Genomic DNA, 21,286 nt, shown 5'->3' with positions numbered 1-21,286 from the left:
GTGGCTGTCATCGCGAGGGATGAAAAACAGCACCTCCCAAATGAGGCGAGGCAGCGGCTGCCTCTTGCGCCAGCGAGGAAGGGGATGTGGAGGGACCACAAACGCAATTATCTTCATGCCAGCTTTGTTGTTTGTCAGAACTGGCACGCATTTAAGGACTTGGGTGTACTGATTATATGACACCCGGAGAGCCTTCGGGGTGGACAAGAGGCAGCCAGCCGGGAGTCATTACCCAAGCCAAATAGACTTCTCATTTGTTTTTCCGTCGGGGTAAAGCATCAACAGGAATAAACAATGCCTGCTAGATACTCAATCACCAAAGGAGTTCACCCTTGCAATGGGTGTTTTCCTTTTGAAGATCCAATTACAAAGTCCTCACATCAAATCATCGGAAATAATGCCTCGAATGTGAGGTGTGCGGGAATCCAAAAAGGTTGTCAAGGAACCCTTAGGACTGTGTTCAGATATGATCTGGTGTCTGGGAGTGAAATCACATATGACCACCTGACAGATGGCATAATGTGGGCACAGGGGTTATTTTCTGACAGTGTGAAAATCATTGCGCTGGCACCTTTCAATATCGCCAGCTGGTCTTTTTCATAGCATTCCGTCTAAATTAGGTAAAAAAAAAGAAAGCTATTTTCTTCATTTTGTCATGCCTCCCCATAGTGTCACCATCATGCCCTGAGTGTAATGCTTTGTGAAAATATTCTGAAAGCCGGTACTGATAATAGCATCTATTCTGAAAATACCTGTTGACAACCTGCAATCTCAGTGTCAGACAGACCACCGTCTACACTGGCAGCACACTGCCTACAGTCAGATCCGGTGCCAAGGTCACACACACAGACATGGTGGGTGAGTCTAAATGTGGTGAAAAACTACAGGTGAGAAGTCTTTCCTCTATACATGACGAGACGGGCCAAAAGGGCAGACACACATCACATCCACGCCAACAACTAGAGATTTATAAACCAAAAACTACATTTAAGAAAAATTATACCGCCAAAATGAGAGCTACTTAAGGATTCAGTGTGCTTCAAACGACATAGGTCATACATATTGTACTCTGAGTACGCCTCGAGGCCGAAGTGTTCATACCTCATCCAAAGGGCCACACAAAGGAAGGTGGAAAAAGCCTGCTGTCATAAAAAGGAACAAGACTCAACGAATCATACAACTGATAATGGTGCACACTTTTGGACAGTCTCTCTTTACAGCAGTCACTGTGTTGCACTGACCTGTATATACAAGACTGACTAATCTGATACGTTTCTACAGCCATGCTAGCAGCTTTGTGAGGCTCGTTAGCTGTAGTTGGGTGAAAATTAGCGAATGCTAGGTGCACCATATCGCTCATATAAGCAATTAACATCCAGTCATTCTCTGTGGCATGTATAAAAATAATGAGCGGACGCTGGTGATTCTGAGTTTGTATCTAGATGATGGGAGGAAAAGATCTAAGTGACTTTGAAATTGGGTTCAGTGTTGGGCATGGATGACAGGAGCTTCACTCGCAGTGACTGCTCAGCTGGTTAATGTTTCAGTAGGAACAGTAACTGAAGTGACATCTGCATTTATATCTATGGGAAAGACATCAGTAAATAGGGTAAATAGAGGTCGACAACTCCCTATTACAAAGATGAATGCACACAGTTCAGTGGTGCAAAAACCAGTAGTCACTGGAACTAGTCTGCAGAGATGTGGGAAAAAAATGATATGATCAGATGAGTCATCCTTCACCATATTCTCAACAAGTGGGCGAGTGCATACACCAAGAGAATGATACAGTCCTGAATACTTGAGGGGTAAGGGGACCCAGTGGCTACACAAATTAACCTTCTTATTGTGTTCGGGTCACCAATTTCAAGTTAAAATATTCATAAATAGTATCCTTTTATTAAAAAAAAAAAAAAAAAAAACAAGGACAAGGTTTCGACAGCTAAATAAACACAACATCCCCAACCCATCTGATAAGTTGTCTCAAGTGTAGGGCTATTATTGCTGGGGAACAGAAAAGCCTTTTGACAAATTCCCATAATAGCACATACAGAGCAGGAGAAAATCTCCTTCAGGTTCCCATTACATACCATATAGATCGGGGTAACATAGGACTGGAAGAGTACATATGTAGTACATATGAGACACTGTAACTAGGCACAGTGCTTCTAGCTGAACACAAACATCAACATGCTGATGTTTAGCAGGTAGGTTTATGATTTGTTAAATGGCACAAAATAAATAAAGGCAGAGAATCACCAAAGTGACTGAACCTGAAGGGAACATGAATGACTGTGCCTAATGTCATAGCAATCCATTCAGTGTTTTTTTTTTTACCACATTTCACTCTAAACCTCAGATGTCAACCTCATGGTAGTGCTAGAGTAAAAAACCAAGGGACCACACAAGTCTGTAGGATCCCTGCATTGGGAGCCATGAATGTCTGCTCTAAATTGTCAAACCCCCAAAACCTGTATTCAGGTGTGTGTGGGTGGAGAGGATTTTCTATATCGATGCCTTTCACTCCCCAAAAAACAAAATCCAGCAATATTGTACTCAGTAATAATCAGCTTCTATTTTTCTGCAGATGAATCACAACCTTTTTGAAACCGTTTTCAGATAAAACTGGAATCCTTCCAAGACTGTCTTCATCATTTCCATGAGTTGTCTTTCAGTTTCTCCTACAACTAAACAGTGATAAGACAGAAATACTAATCATCTGTGAAGACAGAGCAATTACTGTATTCTCAAATTCTTAAGTTACACCCTCTCATTGTGTGAACGTACAATGTTGAAATCTTGGTGACCTCCTCTGATTACAGCCTTAGCTCAGATAAACACATTAAATCTACGGTTCAGACCTGTTTTCTGCTACTGAGAAACATTTCAAATATTAGACTTATTTCATTCAACCAAAAACCTGAAAACTGTTACTCATGCCTTTATCAGCCGCTGACAGAGTATGACTGTAACTCCCTGGACTCCGGCATCTGAAAAAAATGTCCACCTTTTTCCCCCCAGCATTCCTGAGTTGTCTACCTATTGTTTTGTGAATTAATTACAAATTCTTAAAGACCTGCAGCAAACTGAGGAAATGACAAATCATTTGTGCCAATGCATTTTCCCCAGCCATAATTCTGTTCAGTGAATCTGTGTAGCTGGGGTGTTCCTGGGTAATGTAATTGCTTGTTTAAAATATGGTAGAACTGGCATGTTGGGAGGTAAATAGGATTTTAAGTTTACTGGTCAAATATGCCCCATGCACACACACATTCCACTGTGCTTTTGCTCAAATAGTATCTCATCGAGCAATTATGGACTAAAATTGCAGCCTCTAAAAGCAGGCTATTTTTATCAAGGCAAGCCTTCATACACTATACTTAAATGACAATGCAGTATGTTGGATATTTAATGGTGCTGGAGGACCCAGCCTTTATCCACTATACTGAGAATGTCATTTAGAATCATACAGTCTGTCTGTGAAAAATCACTCCTTTAACCTCTTAACCCAGCTTTGGAGAATGGTTAAGGGTTTTTTCCAAGTTTTTTTTTTTTTTTTCCCCCCGACAGTGTTAACGCCATTATCTACATTTGCTCCATTTCAGAATATCTCTATGGGCACATGCACAGTCACTTTGCCGAGTATCTGCTTCTATTGATGGCGCAATTCCCATCACTTCATTTACCAAGAGCAGCATCACAGATGAGACCCGCTCATTTCCATTTATCGAAATCCCATTTCTATTCCATCTGCTAACTAGTCACCTGTGAAACTAGTTTTTAACCATGGTTTGAAAGCGAGCTGGCTTCGGATGTCTACCCCATCCCCTTTATTAGTGTTTATTCCTAACCATAAAAACCGCTGGAGGGGCACAGACAGCCAGCGCAGATCGTTACATTGTAAAACACCATGGCAGGGTGGCACACAACATTGCGCATTGAGAAGCTAAGTGTGTCGGGGAGGAATTAAAGAATAAATTCCCCCTTCCAATTAAAAGACGTATTTGTGCAACGTGAGCGGAGGAAGGGAACATTATCAATGAGGGGAAGAAAACACACTGTTACAACTCAGGAGGCACAATTACTGAGGCTGGTGGTATGCAATTAAATAGTGCTATTTAGACAGTGCTACTCCTCACTAATAAACGCAGAACATATAGAGGAGACAAAACAGGCTTCGCATGTACCTCCATCTCTTAACAGCTGGGGGAACAGATGACGGAAATGTAAACACAAACAGTGGCAAAGTGACTACATCAAAGGAGGATGAGGCTGAGACTATACTGATGAGACCATACATTTACACGAAGAGTAAATAGAGAGAGAGTAAAAAAGAAATACAACAATTCACCATCTTGTGACCTGAAGGTAAAATCAGCTCTCATGAAAAAAAATAACAAAAACAACACTTGAAAAAAAGAACATCACAGGTTTTATTGAGAAAGAAGCAGTAGTTTCCCAGGGTATGATCCAAATTAAATGTATGTAGGGCAAGCACCACACTACTCCCACACTGTATTAAAGCATGTTTGAGTCATCGGCCCCCTCTCTGCAGACCCTCAAATCATACTCTGTGCAGGGTGAGTGAAGCTCACTGAAATTGTTAAAAATGTACAATATAAAGCTTTAAGCTAGCAACAAATCAAAATGGGTCACAGAAGTGATACAAGTGGAGATCAATCAGCAGATGAGTCCTTTTTATTCATGTGTCAACCCTACTTACATTTCAGAACACATTAAACATTGGATACTAGAATTAACTCCTAATCCTCCCTATTACTGACTATGCCTGATCCTTGTACTGGTGGTGCAGCACGAGCACGTCCTCCTGGGAGACCCTGGTCCAGCCCTCGCTGTGGACATGGTACAGGTTGACCTGGCCACCGCTGTAGGCGTCACGGTATGTGGCCTGGTAGATGGCGCGGCGGCCTAGCTCACAGGCCTCCTCCACGGTCAGGTCGTGTCGCAGGCCGCTGTCCATTACACCATAAGCGTACATGGAGCCTGAACCCACGGCGAAAAGGTCGCCACACACTCTGTTTCCCTCTGAGTCGACGTAGTACAGCCCTGAGGAGAAAGGATAAAAGGCAGGTCAAGAGAGTGGAAAGGCAAAGGGAGGAAGGAAGAGGAAGCTGTGTTCCTGCAAAAGCGTCCTCTGCTCCTCTGACTCAGGTGTTGGGTTTTCTCAGGAAATCTGAGATGAGATGGTATACATTTAACATCACCGCGCTCACACAAACAAACTTGTTAAGCGCGCGCGCACGCGCACGCACACACACACACACACACACACCACGTCCTCAAGAGAGAATATGAACAGCTGCAACCTCTCCAAGTGAAGTAAGGCTGGCAGATATGAACAGCTGCATCCTCTTCAAGTAAAACGAAGCCGGCCGCGGAACCTGCTGACGAGGCGCAGGCCACAACGCTGTCTGCCCAGGGGCCTTACTCCAGGCCTTATTGATCCGCACAAACACACCAAAAATTAACTATCGACCCGCAACCCGAGCTGCACAGGTAACTGCACCTCGCACCTCAAGAGGGAGGACAAAAAAAACAACAGCATGCTCACATCCTGTGGACATCAGGCAAGTACAGCGCACTGATATCCTTCCACACATACACACACACTTGTTTCTGCACTGAGACTTTTCCTACACCTCCGCGCGCGCACACACACACACGAATGACACACAGGCGCGAGTTCACTCCACACTGGACCGACCAAATATGTAATCCCATGTGCACTGCAGACCCACAATGCTCTGATGGACCTGTGAGGGACAGTTTGCTCCACACCACGCTTCGTGGACACATGCGAGACATTTTGTTCCGCGCCATGACACACTCGCTAGGCCTGATCCCAGAATGACGTGGAACGGGTGACTAGCAGCAGCCTGTGAGCTCGCCCACAGCCAGCCTGCAGATGGTAAAAAGACAGCCTGCGAAAAGGCATGTTTTTCACAGCATTTCACAAAGCGAAACCTGTGAAAATGATACTCACACAGAGAAACACAGGGGCGCACGCATATAAAATTGCCTAATATCCACTGCGATCGCTCATCTCGCACATTAAAAAACACTTCAAAATGCCCTCAGATTGCACATCCTCGCTTGCAGAGTTCCTCAGCTAAACTAGTGACAGTCTATTAGGGATAGAGAGCCACTTGCTTTTCTGGAAAAAAGACGCTTACCATTACTTTCAACTGGCAAATTGCAGCTTCCTCAGCCTGTCGTTAGCTTGCCATGATAATCATCCAGTGCCTGCCTATGCACGGGGGTAATTTGCCATTCTGAGACCTGCCTGTTCCTCTTGAAAACTGTAAGGGACTCGTTAAAAACATAATAGGCAGGGAGAGAGAGTTGTAAAGGCAGCCTCTTGTGTTGAGTAGCACAGTTGACGGAGGTGGTTGAGGACACTTTAGGAGGTCCAAGTATAGAAGCAGAGCGGCACCAGAAACCACTTCCCACATCCATTCCTTTCCAAACACACCTGGGGTCTTTGTAGAGCCCAATGCAATATCACTTAACGGTCTCTGCAACTCAAACACTGTTGAAAAAAGAACTTGCAGGCATTAATGAGTGCATGGAAAACAAAAAACGGGGGTGAAATTCATAAGGCTTGCATTGAAGCGCAAGTGTGGAGCACGTTGAATGCATGGCGGATTGTTGCATTGGCGGCCAAGACAGGCTCCTTCCACCCCGTCAATCAACTGACAGGTGCTTAAGGAGGCTTTTTGAAACAGCGGCCTGTGCAGCTGGCTGTACTGACAGCTTTTAGAGGTAGGTGAGCAGCAGTGTGAGGGATGGGTGGCCAGCATCAATCGGGTCAGTGTCTGTCCGTCATCTGTCCTTCTCAGTGTATTCACCACTGGATCAAGAGTTTTAAAAAAAAAAAAGTGCAGCAGCTGAACAGAGGAGGAAAAAATTAGCATGTCACCCTCTTGAGAGTGGCTGTAAAACTGACTGCCACGTAGGTTTTCTCTGACAAGGTCTCATATTGTACCCTGTTTTACTGTTTTGTCACAAGGCTATATCCCTATTTAATCATATCTCTTTGTTACAGACCCTTCATGTCCTTGTAGGGAACAGCAGAGGGTGCTGCACAAAATATCACTTTTCTCATTCAGTGTTAAGCAAATTCAGAGATATCAAGCATCAACCATACCGTGATTACAAGTGTCACAACATTTAATATTATTACATGGAGACATATTTGTCAAGCTTCTCAACATAGCTTTTATTCGATTTATTTTGCATGCAGCTTAAGACGCTCCATCAGGGGAATAAGTGCTCTTGACATGATTGTAGCTGGCTAATGAGCTTCCCACCTAATCGTGATTGATTTAATTTACATGACATTTACCTCTTCGTTCAATCATTGGCATTGTGGGGGCCACGGCTAAGCTCCCACACCTATTGAACTTATACAGGGATCATTATTTCCCCAATTGATTCCCCAGGATTTAACACGTGTCATTTACGTTTGTTGGCATACCATAGGCTGTCATTGTTCACACACAGACCTCTCTGCTTTCCAGACAAAGCTGGCATCGATCTCAGTGGGTGTATGGGCATTATGCATGCGACCCAATTGTCCGGGGCTGAGACCCAACGTCCATCATCCCGCCATGCTCTCGCTGGCCCGCAGTCCCAGCCTCATCGATTTCCCATTACTGTGTCACTGTGGCGGCCTCTTTAAGCACACTTTCTGTGATGTACGGCCTCACACTGCGTGGCATCCAGAAGCCACAGCTTTAAGTAAATGAGAGGCAGAGCATAAGAGAAGTTGCAGTACCATCTAGTGGTTAACTCTGGGAACTACTAGTGTGTTTGTACTTGACTACAACAGCACAAGTAACTGGAAAACAACACACGCTGACAGTTCCATACACAAGAGATGATTACATTTTATGGCTGACAAAAACACTGGATAAAACACTGGATAAAAGAATTTCTTTAAAATTTTCAAAAAATATGTGTGGGAAGTCAGTTTCTATATCAAGACAGAATAACTTCTACTACTTTGCAACAAAAGAGATATCTGTTCAACAGCTTCCCACACATGTTCAGTTTGAGAAATAATGAAAAAAAGAATGCTACCAATTGGGACAAACTGACAAGCAAAACTGACACATGATCTGTGCATTCAAATGAGTGGAATATTTTTCTCATCGCTTGAGCTGTAACTCAAAATTAGCATGCCAAAATGTGATGCTCTTCACACAAATATGCAAAAAGCAGGCAATTAATGGGTGCTTAGTATGTATGAGTGTGTCTCATACGTGTGACATTTGTGTTGGTTTTAACCTGCTTGCTGATAAGATGACAGAAATGAACAGAAATGAAAGAGAAAAATACTAAACTGACTTACCAATATAAAACCTTGCTCAAAGTCAAAGTCAAAACTGACTACTAAAAATTCTAAAGTGATTGAAGTTGCAAATTCTACCTGGTAAAACAGGAAACACCTAAATGTTGTCAAAGTAGTGAGTTACAGAATCTTTTTTCTAGAGGATAAAAGTTATGTCTAGTTTTACATGCTTTTCCTTGCTCCATGTAATTGATAATATTCCATTACAGTCGAAAGCTGCAAGTAGCTCTTTCTATTGTTGGTTAAGCTGAAGTTGTTCATTGATTAATCATTTGACCAAAAAAGATCAGAAAATATAAAAGCATGCCCATTCGAATTTTCAAACTCCCATGGTCATGTTGCTTGTTTTGTCCACCAAACACACCAAAGACATATTTCACGCAAGCAAGCAGAAAAAGCAAAAAATCTGAGTGCAGATGATTATAGCACTTTTTTTGGTTGTTGACTGTAATTTGCTAGCATCCTCACTGTTGAGAGACTGCATGTACTTAAAAGAAACACCTGACCTTCACATGTTTGAGGTCAACGTCTGTCCATTTTAGAGGGATTTCTAAACCTTGTAGGAACTTTTATTACACTTAACGTAACAAGCTGTCGACCCGTCTCATCTGCCCTGTGTGTGTGTGTGGATGTGTGCATGCGTGCAGAGGAGCTAAGACACATACACACGTGAAACAGGAAGCAGAGGAGAGAAGCACAACTGTAAATGATGGTACAAACACTATAGAGAGACTCGCGCCGAGCTGAAATAAAGCGAGTGCACATAAATTAGATAAATAACATAATCAAAATATTTGTTTGCTTAATTTTTGGATTTTTAAAAATATTTTTTCTTTGGTTTCTCCCCGAGAAGAAAGCCCCCAAAACAATGGTAGGTATTTTTTTTTCTTAGAAATCTCAATTTGGAACAATAAATAAATACATACAGTATACAGTATATACTGACTAAGGACAGACGTGCATGTCATATACAGCTGTTGTATTTACCTGGGCCTCTCTTGTCCCAGCCACACACCATGGTTCCCATGCTGAGTCCCATGCCTTTGTACTGGTACACCATGTTAGCGAGCAGCTTGGAGGCTGCTGCCACCGAGATGCGCTCCTTGTTGCGAAGCTCATAGATGCGGCACTGGCGGGCCAACAGACGTTCCCAGAAGCTACAGTCTGCGGCTCCTCCAGCCATGGTACCCAGCAGGTAGGGGTTGATCTCAATCACCTTCTTCACTGTCTGCGACGCAATGTAAGAGCCCGCTGTGGCCCGAGAGTCCACCGCAACAATAACACCATGCTGGAACTGAGAGAGGCAAGAGAAGGAGGGGAACACATTACAACAATGCAGTTATTGCCTTATCATGTCATCCAAATTTGGAGGCACCAGTTCTTTTTTTTTTTACACCCTGGAGTCACTGACTAATAAATCAATGCAAGATTAAATATTATAATTGCTGCCCTTCCCTCTGTGAAAACAAGGCTGAAATGTGCTGTTGCTCTACAACTGCCAGAGAAAGCAATATACGATTCAGCTCTGCCAGAAAGCTGCTGGATAAGAGGTAAGACTTTAGTTCTTCCCACTGAAATCCTCCATCAGTGAACTGACAGTCACAACAGCAGTACATTACTAAAGTGAAGACAACAGATTTGGCCAGTCAGAGGGAGATGTCTGCTGGGGAGGTTTTCATCGAACAAGCCTCCACCCCACTCAGGGATTAAGGGATAAGGCTGGCGTTATTTATCTTTTCTTTCTATCAGTAAATCCCCTGAAGAGACCAAAAGCAACTGCAGGAATGGTGTTCAGTATTTACGCAGCTCTGCTCCTTTTGACAACTGAGAGAGACAGCTACAATGGTTGTTTTCATTGTGAGGACAAGATGTGCCACCTAAATGTTATAGTATAGTTCTTTTATGGGTCTTTAATAGTTTAAGGACAATGATGGGGTCCTGTGGCACAGAGGTAGGACTTATATCAGACTATTACACAATCTTGTTAGTAGCAGAAAACTGTTGTTGGTTTTTTCATGGGACTTGTGGATAATTACAAAATAACAGTATCAATTTATTCTTTAAATGGAATGTAAACCTGCCTGGACGCACTTTAATAAACTTTTAAACCTTTCCTAAATCTCTGTAGCACAAGTAAGCAGTGAGGCTTGAACTTTGTATAAATCCCATTCCCTGTTTTGATAACATTATTATCAGAGATTTAGGATCACCTACTTTGTTCTTTACTTCTACTATATCAAAGGAATGTCCACATTGTGTGTGTGTGTGTGTGTGTGTGTGTGTGTGAGAGAGTGTGAGTGTGAGTGTGTGAGAGAGAGACAGAGACAGAGACAGAGAGAGAGAGAGAGAGAGAGAGAGAGAGAGTGTAAGCAATTATGTCATGATATGTTACAATTGTGACTCATCAGTTTTTGAAGGCTGGCAGAAATATGTTTAATACTCAATATCTTGGAGTTTGACATTTAGAATATCAGATATGGACACTTTATTTGTTTTGAAAGGAAAAACAGCAATGTAAAGTATAATAGAATAGTTAAACAAATTATACACATGAAAATTAAATGTATTTTAAAATTGTACAGGTGGCCCTCCCTCCTTCCATTAGCATTAAAAAAGACATGTCATCCCTAAATACACTGACTTACATTTCAAATTTTGACCCACTAGATCATCTAGATCATCTGGAAGAAATTGGAAGAAAGTTGGAAGAAATTTGTTCTGAGTGCCAAATCTGATGAGTAGACGTGTTTTAATGGCTCAGTCTACTTTGACTCCATGGAGATCATATGTCTAACTTGTAAAATTTTGAGTTTTAGATTCTTAGTTAGTATATTTAGCCGTTATCCCATTATCTAAAAGGAAAGCACCTGTAACATAAGAAGTACACAAGCTGATATGGCATTACTCAAAGCACAAACTGAGGTATCTTTATATTATTAGGTTAAGAAATGAACAATAAGCATAAACATAAGCCGACTTAGTTTGTGGTTGTGTGCACAGGTGTCTTTTCAAAATGAGCATCTTGTCAACCGTTGACGACGTACAAATAAAGCCACAAGACAAATTAGTCAAAGCAACTGACTCGTTACATTATAATAATAAGTGACGCCATTTGTGTCAAAAACACATTTATCGAAACGTTAGAAGACCAGCCAAACACAAACCATCACTAATGGCTATGTGAGTATCTGCAATGAGAAAGCGCTTTGTAGCCATGCTAGCATGCTAACGCTCGAGACGAGTCGTTATGTTTGCACTAAAACGTGATATTTAAAGTGTGAACGATTTATGAGACGTTTACTTTAACTACTATGCAGTTCGTTAGAGGTGTATGGTGCTGGCTAACTACAATGATCTACTCGTTGACTTACTTTAAATGCTAAGGTGGTGGTTCCATGCAGAAACTCTATTTTCCTCTCGACGCCATCCTCGTCCCCCGCACACACCGGGTTTTTGACGGAAAAACTGAGGCTGTCTCCCGGAGCACCCTCAAGATCCAGACCGCTCTTCCCGGGTCCACAACCGAACGCAAAAGGCTGACAATTATCAAAAGAAAAATCCGCACAATCACTGTTCAACACACTAGCAAGAGCCATCTTTGAAACTGTTTGATAGGTAAGCAGCTTCCGTCGCCTAAGACGTAGGAAAATTTATCGAGTCATGCCGCCATAAACACAGCGCCCCCTGTGGCTGTGGCGGACTGTGGCTTTAATGCTGTGATGTGCAGACGACTAAAAAGTTGGATAAACTGTGAAGAGAGACAATTTAATATCGAATTTAAAAAAACAGACTTCAAGGCTACAGCACTTACTATGGTACATTTCTTGAAATCTGTCCAAAAGATTTTTATTGGAAAACAAAGGTGATTAAACTATGAAGAATGTGGCAAAAGTCAAACTGAGCAACGTTGAACATAATTTTTTCTGAAAATGAAAATGTTATCCCCCTGACCCCACCCCTCCTTCCAGACATAAATACTTTGCTTCATTTTGGAGCTTTCACTTCTGTCACTCTTTTTCTTTCCTCCACTATCTTTGCCTTCCTCTCCATGTCTCTGTAATACTCCTCTTTTAGGTCCTCCCTCTGTCTTTGTTTCCATCCCTGGGCTGTGATATGGAAGAGGTCCACACTGTTTCCTGAGTAGGCATCCCTGTGAGTGGCTCTGAACACAGCTTCTCTTGCCAAGGAGATGGCCTCCTCTTTGCTCAGGTTCCACCTCAGTCCTCTATCCAAGACTCCGTAAGCGTAAGGAGAACCTGAGCCCACAGAAATTATATCTCCCTGCAGTCGGGCTCCATCGCTGCACACATATATCACCTTTGGGCCACTGTTAGGGGATGCAGAACATACTGCTGCAGTAACATCTTGTCTACTAACAGCAGCTGAGGAGCTATTACCAGTCAAAGAGGATGAGTCCTGTGACCTCTTTGCACAGCCAGTGCCACCCACTTCTTTGTCCCAGCCACACAGTGTAAGAGCCACACACACATCAGTCCCTTTAAAAGGGTGCAGCATAAATGACAGAAGTTTAGCAGTGCCACGTATTGACAGGCGCTGTCTGTGCCGCAGTTGGTAGAGTCTGATCTCTCTGGTCAGAATTCGCTCCCACAACATGCAGTCCGCACCACTACCAGAGGAGGTAACCACCAAGTGGGAGTGAATAGGTGTAACCTTATGAACAGCTGGACAGGCAACAAGTCCCCCTGCACTGGCACGTGTGTCCGCAGCTGCAATGACTCCACCTTGGAAGGCAAAACCAAGAGTTGTTGTTCCATGAGACAGAGGGAAAGGCCTGTGGACTGTCACTGAATGGTCAGCAGGGGAAAAGGGGGATGAATGTCTGCGGTCGAAAGGGGCAGAGTTTGGTAAAGCTGGTATGAAAAAATGCAGCGGCACATCACAAGTTGTCTCACATGTCTTTGGTCTTCTCGATCCAATGCTGTAATAGTCAGTCATATGAAAAGATGAGGCTGTACCTTCAAATGCTGAAGCAGAAGACCACTTGTGATATACAGGAGTGTCGTTGAAACTGCAAATATCCTCTAAAGCCATAATGGTGTTAGTGAAAATCAGGATGCCTGGCAAACAAAAAGTACTCCTCAAACACACATTAAACCAGAGTCCATCTTGAGGAAAACAGGTCAAACAAAGTCTTGAGCTCTGTACATCCTTCTGTGCTTTTTAGTGGTGACTGCTGCAACCTCTTACCTGCTCATCTCCCGTCTACTACTAAAAAAGATACTGTTTTGACCCTTTTATAGCCCTCTGAAATATGACACCCTGCACAGAAACACAAAAACACACACATACGCCTGTGCCCAAAAGCATTTGAGTGAACGAGTGATATTTTATCCTATCTGCTGTGAAAATAATATCTAGAGAAGCCACTCTCTGCAAACCTCATATGTTTTGCTTGGTGACCAAATCATCTTGTTATTTGTGAGCAAGTCTATACACATCTCTCACATCATTTTCAATTTGTTGTTAAAGAAAGGCACAGACGACCAACAGCAGGGTTTTTGATAAATTCCATATTTTGGTTTTGTCTAAAAGTTAAGCCAAAACAAAATGAGAAAAAGAGGAACTGAAATAATAATTTATGAGGGAACAATAATAATTTTTCAAATTATTCTGGTAATACATTGTATTTCTATATTCAGTATAATGTATTTGTCTTGTAATTCAGCTCTACGGAAAGACAAAAAACATGAAGACGTCAACTACCGAGTTCAATATTCATAAACTAAAGACCCTTGATGAGCAGTTATCGCGGTAATGTACGAGCCATGCAACTGACGTAGTAGCGAAGTCATTTTGGTTCCAAATCACCTTGCTACCCAATGAGTTTGTATGTTCTTGCAGATCCAAGATGGCGTCAGTTTCCTCGAAAGCCAGCGAGGCGAGATGATCCCAGTCAATCATTCAGTCGGCTAAAATCATGGCGTCCGCCAGTACGGGGAGCAGGGTGTCCTGCGGGAGAGATTTGAATTGTGTGCCGGAGGTAGCCGACACGTTAGCCGCGGTCGCCAAACTTGGGTGAGCAGCGAGCTGCACTCTGCATGTTCTTTTTTAGCAGACGTGAACTTACGAGATGGACGTGTTCGTGGTTTGCTAGCGTAATGCCAGTGCGTGATGCTTGCTAAGCTAGCCGGTGAATTACCAGCACGTGCCCAATCAACGATGCTTGACACGGGTGTGCAGTCTCTCTTGTGTTCCTACAGGCTATTTTGTTAGAGTTCGCGAGCTGTTTGTGGGATAGTTAAGTAAACAGGTTTGTGTTTTACCTTAGAGTGACATTAGAAATCATATCAGTGTTAAAACTCTGCTTTCTTTCTCCGATATCCAGGTTTGACTTCCTGTGCATGCCCCTGTTCCACCCGCGGTTCAGGAGAGAGTTTGAGTTGGAACCCGCTAAATCCCGACCCGGTGCCCAGACCCGGTCAGATCTGCTGCTGTGTGGTAGAGGTTAGTCCTTGTTTTCACTCATCCTCTATTATGTCAGGCGTTAGTGGTCATTAACTTTTTTCACGTTCTTTCTATTTATTTGATGCATGTACTCCTCCGTACCCCTCTATGCTGGAATAGGCCCTTTGTGAAATCACAGATCGTGAAATTACTTGATGGTTGATCATGATAGCTCAAGAGTAAACCTATATGTAAAATATTAAATCTGATGATAGGCGTTGCTCCTGATTCCAGTTCTCCCTTTGAACCACTCAGGTCAACGTCCCCTCACTATAACATCCACACCAGTTTTCTGTACCTGTCAGTTCTGTCAGTTTCCCATCATGTTCAGTTGTATTTTGACTTATGAGAACTCAGCTCAGCACCTTGCTGTCATGTGTATAATATTACCTTCTAGCACTAATGCACAGTTCACCAAGATGTATTTTGCTAGTTGGCTAGAATGGAACCAGCAACTTTGGGACACAGACTGGCCTCTATAATGTTATAGTAACCACACCCCTGTTGCTTTAGGTTTGGTTTATATTCTCAGACTTGAAATTAATCTTTTGGTTTGGTTCAGTTAATTAACAGCATCTTAATATATTACAATACAGTACAAAACATCATACTCTGCTGCTGTAAGCTTTCCCTCTCTGTTGGTATGCAAAGTTTGGACTTTCTTCCATCAGCTTCCCTGGTGTTTATACTGTTCATCAAGACCAAAACAGACCGTAAGAAAATGTGAACTAAAAAGCTAGAAAATGTCATCATATCATAGACACCCAAAAAGACATTGCCTGTTCAAAGACAGTGGTTGTATGAAAGATTTAGTTATTCTTTTATTATTGATGTGAGGCTTGCCTGCTGTACTACTGCATGTTCCACTGGGATTAATAAAACACACTTATCATTACTATTAAAAGGGATTTGCATGTCAAATTCAGCTCAGATAAAATATGACAGTTAATATACTTTTGAAATATACCCATTATGCTTCACCTAGATTGGAATACTCTTATTGTTGGGAAGCTGTCTCCATGGATCGATGCAGATTCAGAAATCGAGACAGAACGCAGAAACTCAGAGGCCGTAAGTTACTCACTTTTCTTTCTCACATTTCTTTGACATGCACTTTTTTCTTTTTTCTTTTCTTTTCTTTTTTAAGAAAAAGAGTGTTTGATCTCAAACTTATGCCTAGTAAAATGTCCCCCTCACGCTCTCATTCTTTTTCTTGTGTTTCTCTCCAGGCTTTGGCACAGGAGCTAAACTTTTCAGCCTACTTGGGTCTGCCTGTCTTCATGATTCCTCTGAGGGGCCCTAATAATGCCAATCTAGCCCGCCTGCTGCTAAACCACATCCACACTGGACACCACACCTCAAATGTAAGACACATAGCATTAAAAAAAACTCAATATGCACACATATATTGCTTTTAGCTAGCAGTGGAGCCATCAGTTAAATAATGTTGTCCTCTGTGTCTGAATAGTTCTGGATCCGTGTCCCACTAATGGCGTCAGAGGACATGCGGGAAGATCTGATAGAGGACGAACCGACCACTTGCATCGATGACACAAGTGTTGATGAGAAGACCTGGAGCTGGTGAGTTTTACCAAAGTCCTTTTCCTGAGCAGTCGAGTGCAGTCTGCATGCAAAAACAGTTGTCATTGATTTCCTTTAAATTGTGATTCATTTTGTTTGCTTGTCTCTCCTCCTTTAGGTGGCACTCATTTAGAACCCTTTGTGATTACAACAAGAGGATCTGTCTCGGTGAGAGAGCACATTGTGAAGCAGCCACCTATGGCAAAGTCAGTGTATTAAGAAATAATTATAGTCATGTCTGCTACTGAAAATTTACTTTGTTGTCTTCTTGAAGCTATTGAAGTTGGAGCCGACATGCCGTCAGATGCTGTGATAGATAAATGGCTTGGGGAACCTATCAAAGCAGCCATACTTCCCACCAGCATCTTCCTAACTAATAAGAAGGGCTTCCCGGTTTTGTCAAAAGCCCACCAGCGAATAATCTTCCGTCTTTTCAAGGTATAAAATAATAATTACAAGTCCTTTTACTGAAAAGAAATTCATCACCAGTCAAATCTGGTAATGTTGTTTTAATAAAAACTAAATTTTTAATAATAATTTTAATAAAACAACACCTCTTTCCATAGTTGGAGGCCCAGTTCATCTTCATGGGCACCAGTCGGCACACTGACAAGGACTTCCGATCCTACCTGCAGTACCTGGAATACCTCAACCAGAACCGGCCCGCACCCAATGCGTATGAGCTCTTTGCCAAGGGCTATGAAGACTACCTGCAGTCTCCCCTCCAGGTAAGGAAGTGCTTGTTTTTTCATGTATTAAAAATATTTCTTTATTTTTAAAAACCTTTTTTGATGATGAAGACTGAAGAGTTTTTTTCCTCCTCCCTGTAGCCCCTCATGGACAACCTGGAGTCTCAGACATATGAAGTGTTTGAGAAGGATCCTATTAAGTATTCACAGTACCAGCAGGTAAGATCATCACACAAAGCAGTAATTGCACCCACTGAAAAATGTTCACAGTATTGGAAAACCATAGAGCATAAGCTGACAAGCCATAAATAGAACTTTAGAACTTTGAGTGAATTTATCTTTATAGACATGCAACAGATCAGTTCACCTGCTGTGTCTTTATGTTTACAGGCTGTATATAAATGTCTACTTGACAGAGTTCCAGAGGAGCAGAAGGACACGAATGTCCAGTGAGTAGCAGGACCATGAGTAATGATAAAAATAAGAGCCACAGTTTCTAGCTTTATTTGTGAAGCAGTGATTGCAGCATTCTCTAAAATTATGTTGTTTCTTTTATACAGGGTATTGATGGTGTTGGGAGCAGGTAGGGGTCCTCTAGTCAATGCATCCCTGCGTGCTGCCAGACAGGCAGACCGGAAGCTGAGGGTGTATGCTGTGGAGAAGAATCCCAATGCTGTAGTCACGTGAGTAGAATACTGCTCTTTATTTCAGTATCCATGCCTGTACACACTGAAACATACTTCTACATAGGAAAAATATTAACACACAAACAGTCTCATCATCTAAACATGGCACCATTAGTTGTGGATTTTATTGTGAGCAGAGTTGGATTTGGGAAGTTTTCAGCCAGTGCTGGGTCCTGATCTGATTAGACAATAAAGCTGGCAGTGAAAAGACATCTGTTTGTGTTACACTGATGGAAGCAGTGGAAAAAAAGCAAAAATTTGTAAATTCCTTGCAAACAAACATTTGCCTATGCTCCAGAATGACCTGTAACTGATACACACCAGTTAAAGTGGATGTAGATGTGCAAGACCTTCCCAAACTTAGATGCAACACCTGTTTAACCCATTCTGAGTATTTAGACTGCATATAATTGTATACCACTTTGTGGAACCTGGAAGTTTGAATGCTTTTGTTATAGATTTCCTGCACTAATGTTTTAACTGTAACTTGTTCAGGCTAGAGAATTGGCGCTTTGAGGAGTGGGGTGATCAGGTGACCGTGGTGTCATGTGACATGCGGGAATGGGCAGCACCAGAGAAAGCTGACATCATTGTCAGCGAGCTGCTTGGATCGTTTGGTGACAATGAACTCTCCCCTGAGTGCTTAGATGGAGCGCAGCACTTTCTCAAAGGTAATTCACTGTTGTGGTTTGACTTTTGCAGTGGCTCTTTTTTTTTTCTTAGAAAAATCAAAAACGTAGATGCCATAGCTGCACTGTCATTAAATGCAGAGCATCACCATTTGCCTATCAAACAATGTGGAAAGCATTTCTTATCCTCCATTACCTTCCATGCTTCCTCGCATCTCAAATCACTTTCTCTTTCCCCTTTTCCTCATCTCATCGTATCACCTTCAGATGACGGAGTCAGCATCCCCTGTTCCTACACGTCCTTCCTGGCTCCTCTGTCCTCCTCCAAGCTTTACAATGAAGTACGCAGCTGCCGTGAACGTGACAAGGACCCAGAGTGCCATTTTGAGACGCCCTACGTCGTGCGTCTCCATAACTTCCACCAGTTGGCTGACCCCAAACCATGCTTCACCTTCACACACCCCACAACAGGTAGACAGAAACACTGAGCTCACGTTGTATACTTAGAAAAAATTACAATATATACATTACCGATAGAAATATGTTGACCACCTTTTGTTTCTTCTTGCAGACATGAACAATAACCGGTATCAGTGCCTCAGATTCTCAGTGGGTTGTAACTCAGTGCTCCATGGCTTTGCAGGCTACTTTGAAACCACACTGTACAAAGATGTCACACTCAGTAAGTTGACTTTATGAAGGGGAAGTCATGTTGTGCAGAGATTTGGTCTAAATATTAATGTTTCTATTGTATGTGTCTGTGTACCAGGTATAAAACCGGATACACATTCACCTGGAATGTTCTCCTGGTTCCCCATCCTCTTCCCCCTCAAAGTGAGTATAGTCAGTTCTTAATTAATTTACTTTTATTTTAAATTAAAAAATAAACATTATGTTCACAGATCCTTTTCTCCTCTGTTCCTTCCAATAGCAACCCATCTCCATAGCCCGGGATGATGATGTCACAGTGAGATTCTGGCGCTGCAACAATGGGAAGAAGGTGTGGTATGAATGGGCCGTGACCGAGCCCTCCTGCTCTGCCATCCACAACCCAGCAGGACGATCCTACACCATCGGCCTGTGAAGATGACACATCAGCAGCACACTTGTCAAGGGGCGTACACTCACATGTTTCAGTAAGAGATGGTGGCAGGTGAAGTGCGGTGGCCTGGTTTCTTTTTATATACATAGTTAAAACCTGGACTTGAGGTGTGAGCAATCAGTCAGTCCAGTCTGGGTTTTAAAACACCAATGGTAGCACTTTTGAGCCAGCAATGAAAATTAATGATTGGGTAAACCAGATTTTTCAGTCTGTGTTCTCAGATTTTGCTTTTGAAGTCTGTTTCAGCAGGCATGGGCTATAACCTGTACACAAAGTGTATTGTTGCTGTGTGATTGGCTCATTCAGATTAGGTCAAACACCTCGCCACTGGTTTGTCATGCTTTATGTTTTTTATTTTTTTCCTGTACTGTTCTCAACAGGCATCACAGACACACACACCAAATCCATCAGGACCTATGCCTTATCAAATACACATTCCGTATCGATTCTTACATACTGACAATACACCCGTTCCCTCAACACGAGGGTCAGAAGAAGGTTTTACTATTCAGGTCACATACCACGTTGTTTTGGGACTGTCTCTTCATACCTTTGTTATTTTGTCTCTGTATGTTTGAACCATGTCAATAAATACAACACTGTAATGTTCTCCATATGCTCTGGAAGTTCTTGGGAGTGGGATGCAGGAGCAGGATTTATAGTTTGCTTAAATGAGATGGCAACCCAAGCTGTTACCGATGTGATTTGTCCAGTAGATGTCACCCCCAGGGTGAGAATCTATCTAACACACTCCACCCCCTGATACCCATATATTCTGTTTATTTCTATCTCACCTACTTGAACATTGACGTTACTTGAGTCTAACAGTATAGGCCTGGAAACACACCCTGTCTGGTTTTATGTTAAGCATGATAAGACCAGGCAACATGCTAAACATGATAAGACCAGTTTGTACATTATAGAAGTTGCTTAAGACAGTCACACAACTGGGGCCAAAAGAGGATTCATATGTTTTGTCTCTTTACAATTATATTTAATTTGATTTAAAAAGTTTTTTTTTTTTTTACTTTTCCATCATATGCATTTATTTGTCACAACATTACACAAATCACACCAGTCATCATGACAGCTCCACAAAATACATTGAGACCAAAGCTCAAACAGACATGCATACACACAGAAGAACAAAACAAGGCCACAAAAGGAAAAACAAAACTGCCAAACCTATACTTATTATTTGGATAAATGTTTTTGTTCAGAGTAGGAGAGGAAAGGCTTCCAGACCAAAAAAAAAACAAAAAAACAACAACTCTTTACTGTACTCCTTGTGGAGTATTTTAAGTTTTTGAAGCTTGAGATGTGCTATTACACTTTCCACCCTTTTAAAGTATAATGGTTTGGCAGATTCCCAGATTCAAAGATGGCTGACCAGAATCTATCTGTGCAGTCCTAACCTAACAACCTAACATTTGGTTGGTTTTGGTTAGTAACAAGTTTCCCATAAGCCAAAATTTAACCTATTAAAAAAAAAAAATAGTGATACGTGTGTTTTGTATGTCAGTGTTAACATGACCCTCATTTGGAATATGCAGTAGGTTATTTTGGACAATAAATTATACAGTAGCTACTTTGGACAGCGGGTACTCCTACATCCCAAATTCATTTTGTCATAAAAAAACACCAAAAGATCATTCTTTAAAAGAAAATTATTGTTATCTATTTAGGCTAACGCTAAGCATTAGAATTAAAGCCAATTTGTAGGAACATGCACATTGTGCAGGTATTCCGTAATTTCTTCT

General features: G+C 42.0%; 3 protein-coding genes across 3 annotated transcripts; 1 reads left to right on the top strand and 2 right to left on the bottom strand.

Moving 5' to 3' along the window:
* Positions 1-4,409: 4,409 nt before the first annotated feature.
* psmb5 (proteasome 20S subunit beta 5) lies at positions 4,410-12,021 on the bottom strand (the record flags this gene model as incomplete). The annotated part of the gene is made up of 3 exons (XM_018677540.2): positions 4,410-5,067; positions 9,362-9,668; positions 11,746-12,021. Coding segments are annotated over 3 exons (867 nt in total), but the record flags the coding sequence as incomplete, so codon positions are not given.
* Positions 12,022-12,142: 121 nt separating this feature from the next.
* psmb11a (proteasome 20S subunit beta 11a) lies at positions 12,143-14,190 on the bottom strand. Its single transcript, XM_018677538.2, has one exon. It carries the CDS (start codon positions 13,424-13,426, stop codon positions 12,359-12,361), a length of 1,068 nt encoding a protein of 355 aa, XP_018533054.1. The 5' UTR covers positions 13,427-14,190; the 3' UTR covers positions 12,143-12,358.
* Positions 14,191-14,249: 59 nt separating this feature from the next.
* prmt5 (protein arginine methyltransferase 5) lies at positions 14,250-20,140 on the top strand. Its single transcript, XM_018677536.2, has 16 exons — positions 14,250-14,410; positions 14,721-14,839; positions 15,825-15,910; positions 16,069-16,203; positions 16,308-16,420; positions 16,539-16,588; positions 16,695-16,858; positions 16,987-17,148; positions 17,251-17,328; positions 17,500-17,558; positions 17,670-17,792; positions 18,291-18,466; positions 18,692-18,895; positions 18,996-19,106; positions 19,194-19,258; positions 19,356-20,140. Exons 1-16 carry the CDS (start codon positions 14,313-14,315, stop codon positions 19,506-19,508), a joined length of 1,896 nt encoding a protein of 631 aa, XP_018533052.1. The 5' UTR covers positions 14,250-14,312; the 3' UTR covers positions 19,509-20,140.
* The last annotated feature ends 1,146 nt before the right edge of the window (positions 20,141-21,286 follow it).

This window comes from Lates calcarifer, linkage group LG4 (genome assembly GCF_001640805.2).
Source record: "Lates calcarifer isolate ASB-BC8 linkage group LG4, TLL_Latcal_v3, whole genome shotgun sequence".
NCBI lineage: Eukaryota > Metazoa > Chordata > Actinopteri > Centropomidae > Lates > Lates calcarifer.
The sequence above is the reverse complement of the archived record's forward strand: the minus strand, read 5'-3'. Positions and strand labels throughout refer to the sequence as shown.

Coding starts and splice junctions, on each gene's coding strand:
- psmb11a (XM_018677538.2), bottom strand. CDS start 13,426: ATGGCTTTAGAGGATATTTGCAGTTTCAACGACACTCCTGTATATCAC.
- prmt5 (XM_018677536.2), top strand. CDS start 14,313: ATGGCGTCCGCCAGTACGGGGAGCAGGGTGTCCTGCGGGAGAGATTTG. Junction 17,149..17,250: donor ACCTGCAGTCTCCCCTCCAG/GTAAGGAAGTGC, acceptor TCCTCCCTGTAG/CCCCTCATGGACAACCTGGA. Junction 18,896..18,995: donor CTTCACACACCCCACAACAG/GTAGACAGAAAC, acceptor TTCTTCTTGCAG/ACATGAACAATAACCGGTAT.